Consider the following 25,371-nt stretch of genomic DNA (forward strand, 5'->3'; position numbering starts at 1 on the left):
CCAGGAACCCAGAACTCATTCTAGTCTCTCACTTGGATGAAAGAGACCCAAGTATCTGAGTCATCTTCTGCCACCTCCCACGGTGTGTATCAGCAGGAAGCTGGATCTTAAGTGGAGCTGGGACTTAAACCAGGCACTCTGAAATGGGATGTGGGTGTCCCAGGTGGCATCTTAATCACTTAGGCAAATGCTTATCCACTGTGTGATTCTTATCCAGCTGTATTCAGTCAAGTATCAGGAAAAGAACAGGCATCTTGATGAGGTTAAACTGCTGCTTGGGACAACCATATTCCATATCAGAGTGCCTGGGTTTGAGTCCTGCCTGTGCTTCAGGTTCAGCTGCCTGATAATGCACACCTTGGGAGGCAGTTGGTAATGGATTAAGATGCCAGCACTGCGGCGTAGCAGATAAAGCCGCCGCCTGAAGTGCCAGCATCCCATTTGGGCGCTGGTTCAAGTCTCAGCTGCTCCACTTCCGTTCCAGCTCTCTGCTATGGCCTGGGAAAACAGTAGCAGATGACTCAAGTCCTTGGGCCCCTGCACCCACATGGGAGACCTGGAAGAAGCTCCTGGCTTCGGATCGACCCAGCTCTGGCAGTTGCGGCCAACTGTGGAGTGAACCAGCGGATGGAAAACCTCTCTCTCTCTCTCTCTCTGGAGCTCTGCCTTTCAAATAAATAGATAAATTTTTTTAAAAAAGGAAAAAAAAAATGGGTCCCTGCCACAGATGTTTGAAACCAGGTTGGAGTTCAGGGAGGGAAGGGAACCAATGGATGAAAGATTTTCTCTCTTTCAAAAAACTTTTTTTTTTAATTTAAAATAGGATCCATCTATGTAAAAATTTTTGTCTGTTTATTTTCAACTAGGAACTATGGAAAATGTAAAAGCAAAGGAAATCAGAATCCTGAAATGAGGCTGACAATAAAATGACAGTTCAGGTCGCATAAACCAAATAAAATAAGGAAGGGACTGAGACTCAAGGGAAATGCATGAAAGTAGTACTTCTCAAGCTATTTGGAATTAAGGAACAGCTTCTTTTTTAACTTCCACTCCACTGCAAATACATATGTAGTTTTTGGTATATCACTCATGTAATGAATATATTATTCGCCTATGATTCTTATATGACTCAGGCTAAATTACATGCTTTTTAAAAAATCAATCCACAGATGATACACCTGAATATCATGGGCATGTCAAATCACCATCAAGTGTTTAAGTGATATCACATCTTGTGAAAGGAAAAAGGCTGCAAATGTAAGCAGTGTTTGGACCACACTTTGAAGAACACTGAGTTAGAACTAACATGAGTTGAAAGGTGGGTGTTTGGAGGGTACTGAGTGAGTAAACAAAATAGAAGATTTAATTTGGATACTGTGAGGTCTGAGTGTTGTAAATAAGAAAGGAATCAGCTGAGGAGGTGAAAACGTCAAGGTGTATCTATAATATACGCTTTTTATTCTAATTCTAACAAAATTCCTATCAATTAAAACAGAACATGGATTTTCTGAATGAAATATGCTATAATATTAAGATATAACATAATCCTAGCACTTGTAGAAATACATCAAGATGTAGGAAAATGTAGCAAATGTTGCTGTGTTCTTGATTGAAAGGATCATTGGACTTGAAGTCACAAAGTAGAGTCTAGAGGCTGGCACTGTGGCATAGTGGGCAAAGCTGCTGCCAGCAGTGCTGGCATCCCATATGGGCGCCAGTTCGAATCCCTGCTGCTCCACTTCCGATCCAGCTCTCTGCTATGGCCTAGGAAAGCAGTAGAAGATGGTCCAAGTCTTTGGGCTCCTGCACCTGCGTGGGAGACCCAGAAGAAGCTCCTGGCTCCTGGCTTCAGATTGGCACAGCTCTGGCCATTGAACCAGCAGATGAAGATTCATTTTCTCTCTCTCTTTCTCTCTCTCTCTTTCTCTCTCTCTGCCTCTGTGTAACTCTGCCTTCAACTAAAATAAATAAATCCTAAAAAAAAGTCTAAATTTCATATCTTTAAGAATGTAGGTCTGTGTTGTTAAATTGTTAAATCAACATCAAGAGTCACTGTGTACTTATGTCTCATGTGGGATCTGTCCTTAATGGGCTGTCCAATGTGAAGTAATGCTATAACTAGTACTGAAACAGTATTTTTACACTTTGTGTTTCTGTGTGGATGCAAACTGATGAAATCTTTAGTTAGTATATACTGAATCGATCTCCTGTATATAAAGATAATTGAAAATGAAAAAAAAAGAAAAAAAAACTTGGTGTTAAATTGGAAATTACATAGAAAATTAATCAATTTTTTAAAAAAAATCATGTAGGATCTCTGTCATTAATGTGCTGTACACTGTGATTTAATGCTATAACTAGTACTCCAACAGTATTTTCAGTATTTTGTTTTGCTATGTGAGGGCAAACTGTTGAAATCTTTACTTCATATATACTCAACTGATTTTCTGTATATAAAGAGAATTGAAAATGAATCTTGATGTGAATGGAAGGGGAGAGAGAGCGGGAAAGGGGAGGGTTGCAGGTGGGAGGGAAGTTATGGGGGGGGGGGAGCCATTGTAATCCATAAGCTATACTTTGGAAATTTATATTCATTAAATAAAAGCTTTAAAAAAAAAGAATCTAGGTCTGTGGGCATCTATACCTAGTATACAAGGCATGGCTACTTTTAGCTACCTGAAGAACTCCTATTGTATAACTAACAAACTGTATTATATACTTGGAATTTTCTAGAGAGTAGATTTTAAAGATTCTTACCACACATACACAAAAGGAACTTTTTGAGGAGACATATGCACTAACTGAGTTCATTGTTTTAATTATTCATAATACTTGGTATTACAAATCATCACCCTGGATAACTTAAATCTGCATAATCTTATTTATATTTTACCACATAAACCATTAAAAAGGGCTGTTAAATTCAGACTGAAAAAAATCAGACAAGTAAAAAGTATGAAGTCCCATAACAAATAAAGTTTATTTTGAAAACATTAGAAAATAAGTGAAAATGTTCACTTAACTAAGCACACACCTTTCCATTACCAATGAGGTAAGATTTACTTCATCATATCATGCAAACAATCCATAACCAACTTTATGACTATCACGCATATTAATGTGTTACAGTTGGTTTTGGCAGAGCCATGAGTCTAAACAGAACTGCAAAGAGACTATCCTTTTTATGGAGAATACAGAACCCAGGTTTTGGATATCAGTTGTCTTTTAGGAGTCACCTACAACAAACACATCTTTCCTTCTCTCTCCCAAACGTCTATTCTTCCCAATTAGGATAGACCTACATATACTAATGCCATCAACTACTTATTCACCCAGTATCTAAATAAAGTAAACACAGGAAAGACATGGAAATTTCACTTTTTTCAGGCAACACATGCACTTTAAAAATGAGCCCCTTAATGTGAAGTGAGATTTGCTTAACAAGTCAACAGAACCAACTGTTTTGTCTTGCTCAGCTTCTCCCTCCTCTGGACTGTCCCTTCCAAAATGGCACCAACTTCAACCGGTGTCCAACAGCCCCACAACTCTTCAACGTGATATTTACACCAACAGATTCCAAGAGTTAAAATAAGTTTGACAAAAAAAAAAAAAAAGTTTGACATTTCTGTCATTAACTCTTCACAATTTTTGAACTTAGGGGATAATTCTAGGAATTACTAAAAATACTCTCAAATAAAATAAGCTTTGGAAATTAAAAAATATGGAGTTGAACTATTAAATCACAAACACAGATAATCTAGAGGTAAAAAACCATAAAAACTTAAAAAGGTAAAAGTCTGATAGTTTAAAACAAGTAAACATAACTCAAAAAGAAGTTGCAGATCGAAAAAATGCAACAACTTAAAAAGTCATATGTTTATAATTTTTAGAATAGGAAAAATATAGCTCACTGAGAGGAAAGTAGAAATAAAGGCACAAGGATATATCTTCTACACAAATGCACACACAAATGAACAATAGAAACATTAAAATGTAGAAACTCGGTTTAGTAATCCATGGTTGAAATTTAAAATGAACTGTTGGAGGCAATACCACACATCTCTAACATCTCACATTCTGGAACAGAAAGGATAAGTTGAGACTCTCCCACTTAACATGGCATCATTCATGTTTTACTAAATATCTTAGGGTCTCCGTTTTCTCATCCATAAAATGGAAATATCAATAGAATCTGCCTATGGTTGCCAGCCTGTAGAATCACTAATGATTCCTGCACCTTGTATTGTTACTTTCTAGACAGAGCAGGGTTGATCTGTGTAACCAAAGAGATGCTGTGAAACATCCAAGGCAATGTGACAAAAGACACTGCGGGCCGGCGCCGCGGCTCAATAGGCTAATCCTCCGCCTGCAGCACCGGCACACCAGGTTCTAGTCCCGGTCGGGGCACCGGTTCTGTCCCGGTTGCTCCTCTTCCAGTCCAGATCTCTGCTATGGCCCGAAAGGCAGTGGAGGATGGCCCAAGTCCTTGGGCTCTGCACCCGCATGGGAGACCAGGAGAAGCACCTGGTTCCTGGCTATGGATCAGCACGGTGCACGGGGCGCAGTGCGCCGGCCACAGCGGCCATTGGCAGGTGAACCAACCAACGGAAAAAGGAAGACCTTTCTCTCTGTCTCTCTCTCGCACTGTCCACTCTGCCTGCCAAAAAAAAAGAAAAAAAAAAAAAAGAAAAAAAAAAAAAGAAAAAAAAAAAAGACATTGTGGCTTCTGCCTTGCTCTATGTTGGATCAACTGCTCTAGGAAAAGCCAGCTGCCACAGCATGAGGACAGCCAAGCAGTCTTCAGAAAGAGTCTGTATAATAGGAATCGGAAACTCCCTACCAAAAGCCAGCATTAACCTGTACAGCACATTGAGTGAACCACCTTGGAAGCTGCACTTGTAGCCAAGGCAAGCAGCCTCAGTGTAGCATGATAAATTTTGTGATTACTACCTCTCCCAAATTCCTTACTCACAGAAACTGTGACATCATTTTTATTGTTGTTTACACTACGAAGTCTTGTATTACTTATGCAGTAATAGACTACTAATATACTACCTACAAGGCTGTGATGAGAATTGAATAAATCTATAATAATTGCTTTAGTATAGCAATATCTGCACACATTAAGAACTAGGTAAGGGACCGGTGCTGTGATGTAGCAGGTAAATCTGCCACCTGCAGTGCCAGCATCCCGTACAGGTGCCGGTTCAAGTCCTGACTGCTCCACTTCCAATCCAGCTCTCTGCTATGGCCTGGAAAAAAGTTGAAGATGGTCCAAGTCTTGGGCCCCTGCACCCGCATAGGAGACCGGGAAGAAGGTCCTGGATCTTGGCTTCAGATCAGTGCAGTTCTGGCAGTGGAAGCCAACTGGGGAGTGAACCAGTAGATGGAAGACCTTTCTCTAACTCTGACTCTCCTTCTCTCTCTGACTTTCAAATAAATAAATAAATAAACATTTAAAAAAAAAAAAGAACTAGCTAAATACTGACTGCCATTATAACTGTAATAACAAAAACAATAATAATAATAATAATAATAATAATAAAGTTCCTATACACTAGTTTTCATTCAGCCAAGGGGCAAAAGCTTAAAGCAATGTTGACCAGAATATCCAAAGCAATCCGGAACAAGAAAAGTCAATATGTGGGCATCACATTACCTGACCCCAAAGCATATTACAAAGCTACCTGTGGTAATGAAAACAGCATGGTACTGGCATGAAAACCAATACATACATCAATGGAGCAGAATAGAGAGCCCAGAAACACACATAGAGCTAACTGATTATTGACAGAAGTGCTCAGACCATTCAGTGGATTATGGGTAATGAATTTAGATCCTGACCTCTCACCATATACAAAAATCAACTAAGACAGATCAAAGACTTAAATTTAAGATCTGAGACAATGAAGCTGCTGGGGAAAAAAAAAACCTAGTGAAAACATTCTAGTACATTGGTGAAGGGATGGCTTCTTGGACAAAACCCCCAAAGTACAGACAATAAAAGCAAAACTAAACAAATGGGTTTATATGAAACTCAGAAGCTTTTACACAGCAATGGAAACAAACAATACAGTGAGGAGGCATCCAAAAGGAGAAAAAATATTTGCAAGCTACTGATCTGACAACGTATTAATTTCTTGAATATAACAGGAACTTGAAAAACTCAATAACAACAAAAAAACCAATCCGATTGAGAAATGGGCAAAGGACTTAAAGACAGTTCTCATAAGAGGAAATACAAATGTCCAACAAATATATGAAAACATGCTCAACATCACTAGCCATAAGGGAAATGCAAATCAAAACCACAATGAGATAGCACCTCAACTCTGTCACGATGGCTAAAATCCAAAAGACAGTGTAACAAAAGCTGGAGAAGATGAGCACAAAGGAGAACGCTTCTATACTGTTGGTGGAATGTAAATTAATGCAGCCACTGTGGAAAAAAGTGTGCAGATTTCTTAAAAAAACTAGAAATAGACTTGTCAGATGATCCAGCAATCCCACTATTGGATATATACTCAAAAAGACTTGAATACAATTTATCAAGGAGATAGCTGCACCACCATGTTTATAGCAGCACTGCTCACAATAGCAAAAATTTGGAATCAACCAAGATTTCCATCATCAGTTAAATGGATAAAGAACACATGGTATATATATACTATGGAATATTACTCAGCTGTAAAAAAGAATGAAATTCCACCATTTGCAGCAAAATGGACACAATGAAGGGCATCATGTTGAGTGATAAAAGCCAGTTCCAGAGACAAATACTGCATGTTCTCTTTAATGGGAGGGAGCAAAAATTTTAAAAAACAAAGAAAAAGAAAGAAATATCTATGTACCAGTATTGCTGTAAATACAGTTTTGAAAAATTTTGTTTTACAACTTTGTCAACCAATGGCTAAGAATGTTATTCTGCTATAGTTATAAAATGACCTTTGATTAAATTAAAATTTATTGTATATGCGTGAAATAGTAATTTTTCCATTCAATTATTTTTTATAGCACTGTCTGTAATCCACTAAATTAGAGTCTTTTGCTTTTTACTTATAAACTTCTTATTTGGTAAAGTATTAAGCCTTTTATGTTTAATAAGTTTAAAATATGTTACCTCAAAAACTAAAAAAGAGAGAAGGAAAGAGAGTTGGAAAGAGAGAGAAGTGGAAGGAAGGAAATATCATTATGTTCTTAGAATTGGATCTACAAATCATAATGAATCTGGTACAAACTTATTACAAATTAAAATTTAAAAATTTGGAAAAAAAGAATTATTACACAGAACAGCTTAATGGCTAAAATGACATCAGCATGAATGAAACTGCTTAAATTAAAATCATCAATGATATTGATTACAGATTTTGAAATATAAAAATACTCTAATTGTACATATTCATAAATTCAAATATTATATTTAATACAGTCATACTAGCATAATTGGTTCACATAAAGACATTATTGTATATGAAAATATAATTTCTTGTTATAATTAAGTAAATAATTTGCTCTCTGCTTATACATAGCTATTGAATAATTTTATCATGACATTAATTAGTCTTGGTAATTTAGACCTTGTAAGAAAAATGGGATAATCCAAAAATCCATGAATAAATTAAAAGCAATTATCATTAACAAACCTAACTTTCACCTAACATTACACAACAGGACTTCAAAACAGTGGTAAAAAATGGTATTAGACCATATTTATTTTGCTGTAAAATATCTTGAAACTGATGCATTTTTTTCAGAATACCCAATTTTGTAAACTTTTTTAAGATTTCTGTATACATGAATTTCAAAAATATTTTGCATCAAAATAAGTCCCTTTTAATTCCATTTTCCATGAATTTTTTGAAGTCCTCTTGTATATTCCTTCATAAAAATGACATAATTTTATGTACATTAATTGTATTAAAAGATTTTAACCTATTTTAAAGAATCTCTAATGCAGCTTATCTCACTAGTATTAGCATTTATCTTAATATAAATTCTACTAATGATTCAAAGTTGGATTATAGTAAACCCCATTTACATATGTTTCATGTACTCATTCTCATATGGGTAGATATTTTGTTTCTTACCATATTTATTCTTACAATAAATAAATAAATTTCACTAGTTGTCTTTTATATGAATTCATTTAAAATTAAGTGTAGCTCATATGATTTCCTCATGAAATTTCCATGTAATTGTATATACAAATGTTAGCTGATGTCTTCATCCACTTTGAATTTCTGCCAATGCATTCTTTTACTACCACCTACAAGAAATTCACTCACATAGCCGCTACCTGTCTAGCACTTCTCAGTATTACACACAAGAGCTCTAAGAACTCAAGTTTTGATATTACATTCTGCTGGAAAATTCTTGAGGACCTTCCCTATCCTAATGTTCAATATCCTTAAAAAATGGATCACATATTTTTTCATAATTTTATCTCTGCTCTGTTTTTCAAACCTAATCTCTGTTAATTCTCTGCATTTTTGTACTCACATTAAATTTTTCAGTTTCTGAGAATTCACCACACCATATTCTCATCAGTTTCTTCTTATTTTCATATTCAGGAACTACTCATATCTATATTTGCCAAAGTAGAATTAAATCACATTAAATGTGAAGGTGTACTAACAAAGATGAGTTACAAACAAAATGAAATGATTTCTCGCTCTCCTTTGGTTACCAGTAAATTGAGTATTAAATCTACAGAATACACATGAAATGGTTTGTTCTCATTCTGCTTCCATTATCACCACCTAGTTCAATTAGTCAGAGTCTCTCACCTGAAAAACTACAATAGCTTGCTAATCATCCCATGGTGTGGTGGGGGTGAGGGTGTTGTCCTCTCCAGTGCACACAACATTTCCCCAGAGTTACCAAGTTCTTAATGAAATCTAGCTTACAATTACACACAATAATTATGTGTGTGTGGGGGGGGTATGCAGGATTCATGGCAATGACACATTATTCCATTTTAGCAGTTGTCGTCTCTATTTGTTGGCTATACTACTATAAAGATCTAATCTTTTGAACATAAAAAGTGTATTTTTGGAGAGTCTTTTCAACACAAAGCAATTATGTCAGGGATGGGTGACATTATATTAAATCATAAAAATTTAACTAAGTATTGTTTATCTGTCCGATAGATAAATTTATCAAGCAAAGTTCACAGAAACAGGAACACAATTGGATGTTGAGTTTTGATATGTACAGAGGGTGGCAAAGGCAGGAAGGAGGTTTACCAGATTATGCCAGAGGTTAAGGTGGCATTATGGGCCCTCATGTAAAAGCACACGGCATCACTCACTGTTAAAAGATGAAAAGTAGCTGGCGCCGTGGCTCAATAGGCTAATCCTCCGCCTAGCGGCACTGGCACACCAGGTTCTAGTCCCGGTTGGGGCACCGGATTCTGTCCCGGTTGCCCCTCTTCCAGGCCAGCTCTCTGCTGTGGCCAGGGAGTGCAGTAGAGGATGGCCCAAGTACTTGGGTCCTGCACCCCATGGGAGACCAGGATAAGCACCTGGCTCCTGCCATTGGATCAGCGCGGTGCACCGGCCATAGCGCGCCAGCCGCAGCAGCCATTGGAGGGTGAACCAACGGCAAAGGAAGACCTTTCTCTCTGTCTCTCTCTGTCACTGTCCACTCTGCCTGTCAAAAAAAAAAAAAAAGATGAAAAGTAAAAACAATGAGAAAAACTGGCACTGGAATGGACAATTAGATCACTTTGTTCACCACTGATTCTCTAGTGCTTACAACTTGCTCACAGTAGGAAGCTAGAAAAGTTTCTGAGTAAAAGAGGGCTAAAAGGATATATATGGCATTCTTCATAAAACATGTATATCAAGGAATTAATTACAAACTGAAAATGATAGATCTGAGATAAACAGAATATGCTTGGCATTTTCCAAAGCCAGAGGAATATTCTACTCTGGTTTTCAGGATCATGAAATTGAAAATTTAAGAAATATAATATAACTTTAAGAAAACTAATGAATAAATATCAAGATATTTTGAGTTAATTAAATTATGAGTGGCCCACAAGAAAATGGCTTGAAACACCTCATGTTCAATGTCAATTTAATCAAGTGTCAAACAGAATAAACAGGACAGATGGTTGTGCTGTGTAACAGATCCACATATTAAATTTTAAATGCTACAAAAAGGAAAAAGATGTTATTAATTTTTGTTATAAAGATGAAAATCCAAGAAGATACTTCACTTAGAAATATGTCCATGTTAATTTCTTGTTTTCGTGAAACAGACCATGATAACATAAGGCATTCACATCAAGGGAAGATATCAGATGTGAATGGCATCTGATAACCCTCTGTATTATTCATACTACTCTTCTGTGATTCTAAACTCTATAAATAAACTTTTTCAAAAAGAAAGGGAAAAGTAGATGCAATGGAAGTATAACTATTATTTAGTATTGCATTTAAATATAGTTTTAGGGGACATTTTGGGGACAATTGCCAATTCTTGAATTTCAAGTGGATCCATGGAATTCTCCTTTACCTTGTTAGATATAAAAATATTAGGATGTCTATGTAGAAGTGTGTCCTCAATCTTATTAGAAGAATTCTGGAGGAAAAAAATGTGTGTGTGCATGTGTGTGTATGTGTATGTGTATGTATACATAGAGATAAGTTTAAGAAAACATGGCAAAATGTTAACAATTGTTGACTGCAGAAGGAGGGAATACAAGTTTTTCTTGTTTTAAATCTATAATTCTGATTTATTTTCCAAAGTAAAAAAGAGTAGAAAAAAAAAAAGTTAAAGACACTCCAGATAAGTCTGGTTTTGAATATGGTCTTATGTTTATTTCTGTTGATCTCCACAATAAAAACATTTAAAAGGACAGATTTCTATTCCGCTAAATTGAGAATTTTTAAAAGTTTGATGTTTTATATTTTGAAAACATAGGAATTCAAAGCATTTTGTTCTTAAGTAGGTTGTAAGAATGAAGTTTAAAAAGATGTCTATGTGGGTGTTCTATGGGAAATGAAAAAAATCAGCATGAAAAACTCACACTTCACCATTTGGTGAAAGTCAAGCCTGAGCATCCATATGTTATTTAGAAACAGCTAAGATAATTTCCAATATTTATCTTGCTTTGAAATATTTTCCCACTCTCTTTTTTGGATAGGAGAAAAGTGAGGCATTGAAATGTCTGGTGTTTCAGTAAAAAAAAATAGATGGTGGCTAAGCTGAGGCCAAAGCTTGATTTTTTTGGTTAAATAATTTCTCCAATATGTGTGTGTGTGTGTGTATGTTTGGTGTGTGCATGTGTATGTTAGACAATATTGTTTTTATAATGTTAGTCATACTATAACTCTAAGAGATATATGTTTATACAACATTGTCCATGATACTTCTAAAAATATTTACTCTTGCTTGTATTTTAAACTTATTAAAATTAAGTGGTTTTTTTTTTTTTTAATTGATGGAGGAACTGACTCCTACTGTTTTAGTATAGTGATTCATTCTCCTGGGCATGTTTTATTTGTGAAGCAGAAAGTATTTCATTCAGTCAACACTCTACTATGGTGATACAACTTCATTTCTTTCATTCATGAACTATAGTCACGTTCTTTTATATGGAGAATATCATAATCAAACATGGAAAATAAGTCACAATTTAATTTACTAATTGTTTCTTACATTCTTCACTTGTACTTGTCCCTGAAAATTAACAAATTTGCTTGTGACATCTTATATTTCTTAAAAAGAAGTGAACCCAGGTCTGAAGACAATTAGACATGGAAAGAAAGAGAACAGAATATTTCCAGATGATATAACGCTTTCTTGGAGGCATTGGGATAGTGTGATCTTAAATTTAGCTATTAATTTGCGCCTCTTTCTTGAATTAACCTCCTAATGATATCTAAGTGAGTTCAACTGACTAGGAGATAAACAGCAAATTTTTTTAGATAAAATTGATTAATTTGAGAGCAAAATGTATTCTTAATATACATTCAAGGTTTCTCAATAAAGAAGCTCTTACTAGAAGGGTATACATATTCTGTTTGGGTGTGTGTGTGTGTGTGTGCTTTCATATGCTTGATCATTTTTGGAATGTAGAGTAGAACAGGAAATATGAGCTAGATTTTAGTCTGATTAAATTTTGAGCTACACAAACATGTCTGAAAATCAAATTACCATAAATTTTTTATCTTGTCTTCATAGTTTTGCAACTAAAGTTAAACAATTTATGAAGGGCTGAACAACATGGGGACATTACTTTTTTCTAAATATTGTTAGATCAGATAGTCAACCTTGGACAGGCGTTACTGGAATTACCCATCCCACAAGAGTTTGACAAAGAAAACAAGCTGTTACAAAACCCTATTTTTATTTTAGTCACAGATATGGAACACTGCCTTTGCCTCTGTCATTTGTTTGAGTCCTGATGGCCACTTCTTACATAAATATCATGTTGGTAAAAATGTTTCTCACTGGAAAAGAGATACAAAAGTTGACAAAAAAAATAGTCCACAAGAAAGAATCCTTTAAAAACAATGACTTTGTAAAAGAACAGTGGCATCTGAATTCTAGAAAAAGGAAACCATCGACTGTGGGTGGACACTGAGGTACTGAGATGTAGCTAACTGCCTACCACAATATACAATGGCTGTTCAGACTGCGCATGTGATGCAGAACCTGAAAAGAAGCAGTCAGCTCAGAGATACAACTTGTGAATGTTCACAAGAGGTTAAAAGGGACTTATTTGGAATAACCTAAGTGATACGTGTTCACGGCACGGACTAGATTAGCAGCAAACAAAACTGATCTACACAAGGAGTCTAACTTCTGAGACTTGCATGGATTGGATACACAGAATGAAAGAATGACTCACAGGTTTCCTCTTGAGCAAATGGGTAAGAAACAGGTGTTAGGTCACAGAAAATCAGGAACTATTTTTAGACATCTGAATTTTGAAATGGCTATCAGAAATCTGATCTGAGATATTGACTATGCTATCAGAGTTAAAGAGGGGCATTCACAGGTGATACTGAAGACAGGATTTCATTCTGTAAATCTTACAGGTGGATGAGCTCCTCTAAGGAAAACAGATATAGGAAGAAAACAAAAACTTTGAATTTTCCTTGCAGAGTCCCTGATGATATGTGGACAGTGCCAATTTAAATTCTTATCTTCCAATGCTTATGTCTTTACTTTCCATCTATTCTACAGACTTAATATTTCCAGAAGCAAATACTATATAAAAACTATTTAGTGGCCGGCTTCATGGCTCAATAGGCTAATGCTCTGCCTTGCGGCGCTGGCACACCGGGTTCTAGTCCCGGTCGGAGCACCAGATTCTGTCCCGGTTGCCCCTCTTCCAAGCCAGCTCTCTGCTATAGCCCGGGAGTGCAGTAGAGGATGGCCCAAGTCCTTGGGCCCTACACCCGCATGGGAGACCAGGAGAAGCACCTGGCTCCTGGCTTCGGATCAGCGCAATGCGCTGGCCGCAGCACACCAGCCACAGCGGCCATTGGAGGGTGAACCAAAGGCAAAGGAAGACCTTTCTCTCTCTCTCTCTCTCTCTCTCTCTCTCTCACTGTCCACTCTGCCTGTCAAAAAAAAAAAACAAAAAACAAAAAAGAAAAAACTATTTAGTAGACAGTCATGTTGACACCTAACTTTAAACACAGACTTTCAATATGTGTCCATTAATTTTTTTTCTAAGGTTATTTTGAAGATGATTTGTCTTATTAAGAAGTTTTTTCTGTCCTAGTTTTCTAACAGTCTTTGTTTTCATGACTTCTTAATATGGTGAGTGCATCTTACATTCTACTTCAAACACTTTTTCTACATACATTGAAATGATAATTATTCTTTTTTAATTTGACAGATAGAGTTAGACAGTGAGAGAGACAGAAGAGAAAGGTCTTCCTTCCATTGGTTCACCCGCAAATATGGCCGCTACGGTCAGAGCTATGCCGATCCAAAGCCAGGAGCCAGCTGCTTCTTCCCGGTCTCCCATGCGGGTGCAGGGGCCCAAGCCCTTGGGCCATCCTCCACTGCCCTCCCAGGCCACAGCAGAGAGCTGGAGTGGAAGAGGAGCAACCGGGACTAGAACTCAGCGCCAATATGGGATTCCAGCACCACAGGCGGAGGATTAACCAAGTGAGCCATGGTGCCAGCCCCTGAAATAATAATTATTGTCCTTTAAAATGATAATCTACTTTCAGAATAATTTCAAATTAGTGACCAAATATCCGTTTTCCAATGTTAGTTGACTTTTTTCCTAATGCATTTTATATAATTTTTCAACTATGATAACAAATTGGTCTCTAAATATCACTTCTAATACTATCCTTAATTATTTTGAATCAAGATTATGTTAGTTCCATCAAATTATTTGGAGATATACTTTTTCTGTTTTCTGGAAAATTGTTTACTGTTTACAATTATGAGCTTTTTTTGAATTTCTGTAATAAGCTGTTTGTAAGCTCTATGTCTCAAGAGAGATACGGTTATTTTTCTGGAAAATAAATATAATACACATTTGATGTAAGGATGAAAAATAAGCACCCACATTATTAAAGATAATCACTTTGATGGGTACTGTTCACTGGTGCAAAAAAAAACTTAAGGGTAGTTTCTCTTTACAAACTTTTATAAATTAAAAAATTTGGGGCCAGCACTGTGGCGCAACAGGTTAATGTCCTGGCCTGAGGCATGGGCATTCCATAAGGGCCCTGGTTCAAGTCCCAGCTGCTCCATTTCCCATCCAGCTCTCTGCTATGGCCTGGGAAAGCAGTGGAGGATGGCCCAAGTCCTTGGGCCTCTGCACCCATGAGAGAGACCTGGAGGAAGCTCCTGGCTCCTGCCTTCAGAATGGCGCAGCCCAGCCGTTGTGGCCAACTGGGGAGTGAACCATTGGATGGAAGACCTCTCTCTCTGCTTATCTTCTCTCTGTGTAACTCTGACTTTCAAATAAATAAGTATATCTTAAAAAAATAAATTGAAAAATTTAAGCTTAAAGAGATGAAGAAATCTGAGGTCATGATATTAATATATAGGTGAACAAAGATTTAACCAAGGAATGTCCCATTGCAAAATTTGCAGTTTTAATCACTTTATTTTGACAACTGTGTTTATAAAATGGACAAATGGTAAAAGTAAACTTTCTTTTCCTATGAGAAACATTTTAATGTTTCTTTTCTTTGGAAATGTGCGGTTATAAAACTAAACTAATTTACTGGGAATTATAGTTTTCTTTTACTTGAATTGCCCCATAAATTGTATTAAACTGGAATTTATATTCAGAGATCTGCTTATCACAACTATTCTTCTCCTGGGCATTTTATTCTTGCTGTCTGTCTCTAGGTTCATTATTACTTTCCTCTCTTGATGTGATCAAGAACATGCTCCAGTCTTTTCAATTGCTTAAATCACATCCACATGGCATTTTCCTTTTTGGATATACTCAAAGTGGGGAACACTATTTAAATTACAATTAACATTTTAATAATTTATATGAAAATTTATTTAAATAAAGTACAATAACTCATTTTAGAGTAATGAATACCTACAGTCAACAGTTAAGAAGAAAGAGATGCATGTAAGATATGAAGAGTATTTCTGCATAAATGCACAGTGGATGAGTTGCTTCAGTGCTTTGCCTACTAATATTTCATACATTTATAAGTTGAATTTGAAGTTCTCTGAGATTTCATGCATCTTTAAATAACACGCATTTACTTTTTAAAATGCATAAATATGAATTCACCATATGAAGTATACTGAAGAGGGTATTTAAATAAATGGAAATAAAAATGTGTCACGTTAATAGCTTGTGAAAGAATCATTCTTTTTTAAAACCCATGAGACTCAAGAACAAGAATGTGATGAATATTATTAAGTGAGGTGATTTAAAGTTAACTATTATTTTATCACAAACAATATCCATTATCTATGGAAAAAAAACAGTATCTCCAAAATTCAGTGACCAAAAACAACCAATGTTTTATTTTTGAAAATCCTGTGAGTCAGCATGAGACTTGGGTTGGCTAGAAAGTATGGGCACTGGTTTGAGTCCAAGCTGCTCCACTTCCGAGCCAGCTCTCTGCTATGGCCTGGAAAAGCAGTAGAAGATGGCCCAAGACCTGGGGCCCCTGCACCCACCTGGAAGACCCGGAAGAAGCTCCTGACTCCTGGCTTTGGTTTGGCTCAGCTCCGGCTGTTGTGGCCATCTGGGGAGAGAACCAACGGATGGAAGACCTCTCTATCTCTCTGCCTCTACCTCTCTGTAGCTCTGTCTTTCAAATAAATAAATAAATAATTTTTAAAGTCATTTATTTATTTGAAAGTCAGAGTTACACAGAGAGAGGAGCGGCTGCAACGGCTGTAGCTGTGCCGATCCGAAGCCAGGAGCCAGGAGCTTCTCCCAGGTCTCCCACACTGGTGCAGGGGCCCAAGGAGTTGGGGCATTTTCTACCACTTTCCCAGGTAATAGCAGAAGCTGGATCCGAAGTGGAGCAGCTGGGACAGGAACCAGTGACCATATGGGATGCTGGCACTGCAGGTGGCATCTTTAACCACTACACCCCAGTGCCAACCCCCCGTAAGATTTTAAAAATTATTTTAAAAATAAATAAGTTGGGGGTTGAACAAGTGGGTACACCTCACTTTTCATGTGCTTTTTCGTCACTCACAAGGCTCTATTAGGCTTCTTCTTATGTAATCTCTACGAAGTATTCCAATAAAGGGAAAACAGAAACCGCCTGACCTTTCAATGCTTAGTTTCTGCAATCATAGAGAGTGATTTCTATTACATTCTGTTGGTCAAAGCCAGCCACCAAGCAATCCCACATAGAAGGGTTGGAGAAACAGATTTCATATGCTCATGGTAAAAAGCTGCAACATCACATTTTGCAACTCGATACAGCCACAGGGAGCATAGTTCTTTGGAGACTGTTACCTTAACAATCTACTATACAAACTAAGTGAAAGCTATATATATATATTGTTTTTTGAAAGTAAATCCAGAATCTTTTAACTTCATGGTGAGATATAAAATATATTTTGTTTGAGAGCCTTGTATATCACCTCAGAAGCCTTTTCTGGCATTTTAATCAAACTTTCATAATGTAAAAAAAAATTCTCCTCAAATATTGTAGTCCTGGACATGAAAGATTTTAGACAGTACTGAAAAAAATCTTCACAAGTGTTGACAAATATTGAGAAAACAGTTGGTAGAGAATTTTACATAATGCATGCATTTTGATGATTAGGGCTACCAAAATAATGACAAAACAATAACTGTAAGGAGGAGCAATGCAAATTAAATTTTTTTGTTTCTATGAGTACACATGTGAGTATGATCCATCTGTGGGGAGCTTATCAATGTACTGTATAAGGATGGCATAAAAAACTGGAATCTGTTCTGAATTTCAGTTATGCCACATTCAAAAAATTTTAACTATTTTCTCCAAGCTACATATTATTTTAAAATACAGATTCCATATATTGCATCTCTAATGATTTTCCCATAGTATTTACTTAAAACCATACCGCCAACCCTAACCAATAGAACTGAGACATCATTTATATTACAGCCATTGAATAAGAAAGGGAATTAGGGTTCATATATTAATTTGTTTATTGAAGACTTAAGTGATGAGGCTCAAATTTAACTTCATATTTTCAGATGTTGTCTAGTGCTCACATCATTATTGACACAGAAAAAATTGTGTAACAGCAAGTCATGGTAGACATAACTAAAATTTTTCAAAAATAAATCATTTTGTTAAATAATTTGTAAAACGTCATCTGACTTTTACATAAACAACTGGGATTTATTGAATGCTACTTATATATGCAACGTGTTTAGATGGAATCATTTATACATACTTTTCCATGTAATTTCACAAGCTCTTCTACCAAAGAAATACTTTTAGTTTTCCATTTAGGTAATAGGTTTAGAGAAGCCCTGGAGCCATCTCAGAATATCTGTGACCTTTAAAATAAAATCTTCCAAAGAGACACTAATATGCAGCCAAGGATGAGAGTCATTACTTTAAGTTGTTTTCTATGCATATATAATCTTAGGAAAAAATTATGACATCATTTGTGGGAAGTCAAAAGACATAAGATAAATTGAATAGCAACAATTTCAAGGTTTCCTTATTATTTTCAATTTTCTAAGTGTTTAGCATTTTCATTTCAATATCATATACTATTAGGCAAGCAATAAACACATGTTCTGAAAAAAATTGATTTTATTGATACACTGATAAAACGACTTACATTTTAATGACTTAAGAGTTTAAGATATTAAGATGAAGTATAATATAAAACATAATAAGGCTGTTATGTTTTTGAGAAACATATGTACATAAATTACTAACAAAATCAGAATTAGTTCCTTTATCCTATAGAAGCCTTTATGAGAAAAAGCATGTACCATTTTATTGTTCACTTCTGAAACAATTCAAAGTATAACTTCGTTATTTTAAAAACAATGTCTCAAAAAACAAACTCACATCTCTTTTTTTCTTGAAACTTTTTCAAAGTCCATCTCAAGTTAGATCTATTTAAATATACCTGAATATAATTTCACATATTCTTTTATTTCACAATATGCAAGTATGTGTATTAAACAATCTACAGCAAAGTACTATATGTCTAGTTGTAAATCTGAGTATAAATAAATGGAGCATATAAAACTTGTGTTTAGGTAATACATGAATCTGTCACTGTTAATTCAGGCTGACAAAGGTAATCAGTAAATTCCACAGTAAAAATCATCAAATTATATTTAAAAAAGTAAAGACTCACTCAAAATTATTGTTGTGTCACATATTAAAGTGAAGATACACTCTAATATCAAGTGATAAAAAGAATTCCTTTCTGTTCTATGCATTCTAATGATTATAATGGGAGTTTGTGGAAAGGATCTCATTCAAGAGAAAAACTTACCAGCAAACTTGATATGAAATTTATTTTCAGGCTTTAAGATCTGCACATACAAAGGGCAATTTGGAGCAAAATCTTTTACAGCCCAAGCTCTTAAAATTGTTTGGTGATCCTAAAATGACAAAGTCAAAATATCAGGAATCAAACTTAAAAACTTATACAATGTAAAAACCATCAAGCATTCAGTTTGTTGAACAATCACAACCAGAGTTACAAACTAAACGCACAAAATAATTCACAATGATTAAATTTTAAGGGCACATCCTATCTGTAAGGGAATAACACCTCAGTCACTCAGTGGTGATTATCAGCACTTAGAAATTGGCAGAGATACAGATGGGAGTAATTAGACAATCCTAAAACTGCTTTTTCTCAGAAAATCCCTGTGAGTCAGAAGCCTCCACAACAGTTAAAAGTGCAACTAATAACGTTGGTAGTCATTGCAATTTGCAAAGAGGAAAAGAATGCATAGACTTAAAATATTAACATATTTGGAAAGACTGGCAAAACATAAGCAGTTACAATGTCTGAAGCTGGGGCCCTAGGAAAGTGATTGGATTGGATTAGGTTACCAAGACGGAGCCCCAGGACAGAATTGAGGGAGTAGTGGGTGCTTCCTGGCTGCTCACCAGGTGATCATCCCTCCTCAGTCCTCCATCCTAAGCAGACTGAACTAATCTGACTGTGCTCCATCCATACAAAGAAAATGTCACAAAAAAGACATGCAGAATCTCAAATGCAAGTGAAAAAGCCAATCTGAAAAGGCTACATACTGCATGATTCCAAGTACCTGATGTTCTAGAAAAGACCAAACTATGTAGACACAGAAATCAGAGGATGCCAGAAGCTTAGTGGTCGCAGCCGGTAGAGAGATGTGCCGGTGAAGCAGAGGGGGTTCTTAGGGCACTGAAACAATGTTGAGTGAGATCATAACTGCTGGTACAGCCATGTGGTTATGCATTTGTCAGAACCCACCCAATGGGTGACACTCAGTGAAATTTCATGTAAACTGTGGACTAGTTAAATAATGTATTACCACTGGTTCATCAACTGTAAAAAAAGTGTACTACATTGGCAGACTATATAAATGAAGAAATGGGGAATGCATAAGACAGATGTGGAAATTATTTGTATTTTTTGTGTAGTTCTCTGTAAACCAAAACCTGCTCAAAAAAGCAATATCTACTTAATTAAAAAAAAAAAAAGCATGTGGGAAAATCATGAATTTTAGATTAAGAAATCCTGGACTCAGGTATTTACACCAGAGCTTATAGAATACATGAATACAGAAAAGTTACTACAGATCCAGTCTTTTCAATATGAGGTTTTGGAGACTGGCACTGTGGCACAGCCAGGCTAAGCCTATTGCAATGCCAGATCACACATCAGAATGCCCATTTGAGTTCCAGCTGCTCTGCTTCCAATCCAGCTTATTGATACCTCAAGTGCTTGGACCCTTCTACCCATGTGGGAGATCAGGATGGCCTGATCCAGCTCTGGCTGTTGTGAGCATTTGGGGAGTGAACCAGTCAATGGAAGATTTATTCTCTCTCTCTCGCTCTCTCTTTCTGCCATAAGGGTAATTAATATATGAGTAAATCCCCAAAGTACACAATTCGATTGTTGTTAGAATATTGATGTGTGCACCTCACTACTGTTATTTTACTGAACAACATTCGACTTGCACACCACTGCCTCCCTAAAGGGTTCTCTTTTTCCTCGTCACCTGCCCTGGGTTCTTCTTTGACATTCTTATCCCAAACCTAACTCCTATTCCTGCTGACAACCCTTTTTTTCCCAGAGGAGGACATTACCACATGCCAAATCTTCAACTCTCCTGTCTCACCCTTCACCTACAGTCAGTTCTCAAGACTTGTGGATTATGCTCTCTAAATATTACCTTAATGTGCCCACTTATCTCCAGCCATAGTACCACACGTGAGTCCAAAATTGGCTTATAGCTAAGACAACAGTTTTCGAGTCAGCCCAGTTCAAGCTTTATATTTGTTTTCACTAGTTTTCTACCTTATCAGATCTACTATACTTTCCAACTAAAAATGTAATGATTGGACTTCCAGCTGCTTAAAAGCCTACAGTGGTTTCATATGTGTTAGCACCAAGTCCAAACTTCTTAACAAGACTTGTAATACCTTTACTTCATCGTCCCTAAAGGACTTTCCCAATCCTTGTACTTTACTCCAGCTATAAAATTCATTCTTCACTCCCCAGTCTCCAACATTCCTAATGAAAGTGTCTGTTTATGTTTTTCTTTTTTAAAACTTCTATTTAATAAATATAAATTTCCAAAGTACAACTTTTGGATTATAGCAGTTTCCCCCCTCCATAGCCACTCCCCACCCTCAAACCACCACATCTCCTACTCCCTCTCCCATCCCATTCTTCATTAAGATTCATTTTTAATTATCTTTATATACAGAAGATCAACTTAGTATATACTAAGTAAAGATTTCAACAGTTTACACCCACCCACACAGACATACAAAGTATAAAGTACTTTTTGAATACTAGTTTTACCATTAATTTGCATAGTATAACACATTAAGGACAGAGATCCCACATGGGGAGTAAGTACACAGTGACTCCTGTTGTTGATTTAACAATTGAGGAAGTGTCTGTTTAGAACAGGGTTTCTCAGCTAGCCTGTGCTCATGCCTCTCAACCCTGATAAGAAGTTATGTGTAGGGGAAGTCTTTTCTTGCGATTACCTGGATATTAGGATAGAAGTCTGTGCTAGTTGGTCTCATACTGTTTCCTTGTTTGCCCTGTCATATCATCAACGCCATCTAATTTGCAGTATTTTTGAAAGTTATTCTTCACTCAATTGGAAGCTCAGTGAAAGTGAAGTCCATGTCTCTACTACTTTTCTCACCTCAGCTCATCCCTAGCATCCAGCATTCCCTTGCACCTCACAAATGAGTAAGAAAAAGTAAGGAAAGCAGTATTTGCTCCACAGGGATATTGTGAAGCATTAAAAGAGATAAAGCATCACACACATATAAAGCTTTAGGTAAACATTTCAATTAAAGGAATGAAGAGCCAGGATGAAGCACTTATCCTACGGTCCCATATTCTTCCATGTTTTATTCATGTTTTATGCCCTCTGAAGACAGAAAAAATATTACTAATCCTGTTGGTAGATTATTAAATGAGAAAGAGCAATATGCTATGGCATAAATGTCACATGAAGAATAGAAAAGTAATATTTTCCTAATACAGATAATGAAACTAGCATATAAAATATTTTTAATTCATAAGCCAAAGATGAGAATGATATTTTAACTCTCTTTCTGATGAATTCATCCTTAAGGAAGATGCTCTTTTTTTGTAATCAAGAAGTAAAAATATTGATTGTGATAACTGAAAAAAGATGGCTATATAATAATGGAAGATAACATAAGCCCTTATCAGGTCACCAAGGGGTCTGCTGAAACTGTGAAAGCAGAACATTTCACCTAAAGTCAGTTTGCCCAGAAATCAAGTTAGCAAACACTAGCTCCATAAAATTTAAATTTTCAAACAGATGTCTCTGAAAATTATTCGTTGATTTTCTATGAACTTGCAATAAATCACTTTACCTACATCAGTGATTGTTTGAAATCCAAATGATCCATGAAAAACTCAGAAATTTTAATTATGTTTTATACATGAATTATTTACCACCCTACCCATAAGAATTTGTAATTGTCACTAGATTCTCAAGTGGAGTCTATTATCCAGAAAATGGTAATAAAATGTTTTAACAAAGATCACTTTCAACTCAATTTTCAATTTATAAATGCATCTGAAGCACTTTGCAAACTTAATACTCATGAGTGTGTTTTATACTTTGAATATATTTCACCGACTTATCCGTTGTACATTTTTTAGGATCATAAAATCCCAAAGAAAAACTGAATTCTAAAACTTAATATTAGAAGTAAATAGATTTGCCCCAAATACATAAGTAATTTGACAAATATATAAGTAAATTATAAAATAGAAAATAAAAAAGTCTTATGGCAAATTAGAGAACAAATTTCTTTTGAAAACATTGCATTATAAAAAGTTCTTGCCAAACATAATATGTGTCCAGAGAACAATTTATTCACAGAAGTCCTTGTAAAGCCTTTCCATTAGATTAGTCTTTCAAAAATACTTTCAGGCCAGGATCTTTTTTGTTTAAAACCACATCCCCTGTATCTGACAGGTAGGCTAGAAAAAAAAAAAAAGGTTTAAAATTTAGGAATGGGCATTGAGTCCAGTGATTAAGACACTAGCATCCCACACTGGAATACCTGGGTTCGAATCCCAGTGCTAGCTCCTGATTCGAGCCTATTGCCAATGCTAACCCTTGGAGGCAGTGGTGACAGCTCAACTAATTATATTCCTGCTACACATGTGGGAGACTTGGACTGCACTGAAGACTCCTGGCTTTGACCCCAGCCCCGCCTTGGCCATTACTGTCATGTGAGGAATAAGCCAGCAAAAGGGGACTCACTGTCTATATATGATCGCTTCTCTGCCACTCAAATGAATAAATAAAGTTTAAGGCTAGATTATTACACATACAGCATACGTATACTAATATCAAAAACTGAAGTAATTCTGAAATAGCAAATCCATATAATCTATGATTAATTGATTCAACATTTGAATTTTTAAAATTACATAAGTTATCATAATCCATTTTAATATGGTTCAAATAGGACATACATTTTCTATAAATACAAAGATAATTCAGAAGTTTTCTTTTTTTTAATTTTTTTTTGATAGGCAGAGTTAGAGAGAGAGACAGAGAGAAAAATCTTCCTTCTGTTGGTTCACCCCCCAAATGGCCGCTATGGCGAAGCCATGAGCCATGTGCTTCCTCCAGGTCTCCCACGCGGGTGCAGGGCCCAAGCACTTGGGCCATCCTCCACTGCACTCCTGGGCCACAGCAGAGAGCTGGCCTGGAAGAGGAATAACTGGGACAGAATCCAGCACCCCAACCGGGACTAGAACCTGGGATGCCGGCGCCGCAGGCGGAGGATTAGCCAAGTGAGCCATGGCGCCGAACAGTTTTCTTAAATAAAACACATAAAAAGCAAATATGTGAGCCAAAAATTCCAACAGATTCTAAGCAATGAAAATTTGTTGTTGCATTTTATAATATCTGGCTATTCAAAAGTAGAAAATTGGGTCAGGGCCAGCACTGTGGCATAGCAGGTAAAGCCACAGCCTGAACTTCCAGCATCCCATGTGGTTGCCTGTTCGAGTCCTGGCTGCTCTACTTCTGATCCAGCTCTCTGCTATGGCCTGGGAAAGCAATGGAAGATGGCCCAAGTTCTTGGGCCCCTGCACTCACGTGAGAGAGCCAGAAGAAGCTCCTGGCTCCTGGCTTCAGACTGGCACAGATCTGGCCATTGTGGCCAATTGGGGAGTGAACCAGCGGATGGAAGACCTCTCTCTCTTTCTCGCTGCCTCTCCTTCTCTCTTTGTGTAACTCAGACTTCAAATAAATAAATAAATCTTAAAAAAAGAAAGAAAATTAGCTCAAATAATTTTAATCAAATTAAGCTACACATGCTATCCATACTATTAGGCTCAGCAATGGCTCAATGTTCATGAAGAGTCTACCAGAGACAAGAAAACATTAAAGAAGCCTGGGCATGGCATTCTGGACCTTTTTGCGTTTATCAAAACTCATATTGGCTATTCGCATAATTTCATTTTCTTATTCAGTTTAAGCATGGGTTTTGGCTCTTACCTTACATCTCCCTAATAGTTATTGTTGTCCTAATTCTTGCTCTTTGCCTTTTGAGGTCTCATGTTGCATATGTATATTCAGCCAATCCTCAAAGTGGCCTTGACACAGATTATTGCAACTTTATCTCTGCATATCTCCCTCCTTTTGGTACTCTGTTCCATGAATTCAATCTTCTTACATTTTCTGCCCCCCTCCAACCCAATCCCTGTCCCAGGCTTCAACTCAGATCTCTATCTTCTCAGCTCAGTGAAAAGGCTGTCAACTGCTTAGATTAAATGTTTGTGCCTTGGGAATTGATAATTACTTCAGGCAGAAACCAGTTTGTTTTAGGACTGATCTCATTAGTATCTCTACCCTCCTAGATCACAATCCCACATCCCCTGTTGTTCAATCTGAAAATAACTGTTTTGTGTACTTTGTCCAGCATTCCAAACATCAGTGTGGGAGGGCTATTCTAGTACTCACTATTCCCATATGGCTGGAAGCAGAGAGTTTTCTATTTTCTTCTAAGCCTGCTTCAGGCTTTATTCACTAATGTTATACCAAAAACAGCAATTTCTATAGTCACCAATGCATATTGTCAAATCTAATGATCAACATTCCATCCAAAGCTTTTGAAATATTCCTTCCTTCTTGAAGCATATCCTTCACTCAGCTTGCAAATCTCCATTCTCTCTTTGATCTCGTTTATT

General features: G+C 36.4%; 1 protein-coding gene across 3 annotated transcripts in view; it reads right to left on the reverse strand.

Annotated features, from left to right (window-relative positions):
- KCNT2 (potassium sodium-activated channel subfamily T member 2) overlaps positions 1 to 25,371 on the reverse strand; it is a 385,345-nt gene that overhangs the window by 139,363 nt on the left and 220,611 nt on the right. For all 3 annotated transcript variants that reach the window (XM_062211536.1, XM_062211538.1, XM_062211537.1), the window contains exon 13: positions 18,937 to 19,045. In XM_062211536.1, coding sequence (XP_062067520.1) covers positions 18,937 to 19,045 — 109 coding nt within the window. The remainder of the gene's footprint in view (positions 1 to 18,936; positions 19,046 to 25,371) is intronic.

The sequence above is a fragment of the Lepus europaeus genome, chromosome 14, assembly GCF_033115175.1.
Source record: "Lepus europaeus isolate LE1 chromosome 14, mLepTim1.pri, whole genome shotgun sequence".
In the NCBI taxonomy this organism is placed as follows: Eukaryota; Metazoa; Chordata; class Mammalia; order Lagomorpha; family Leporidae; genus Lepus; species Lepus europaeus.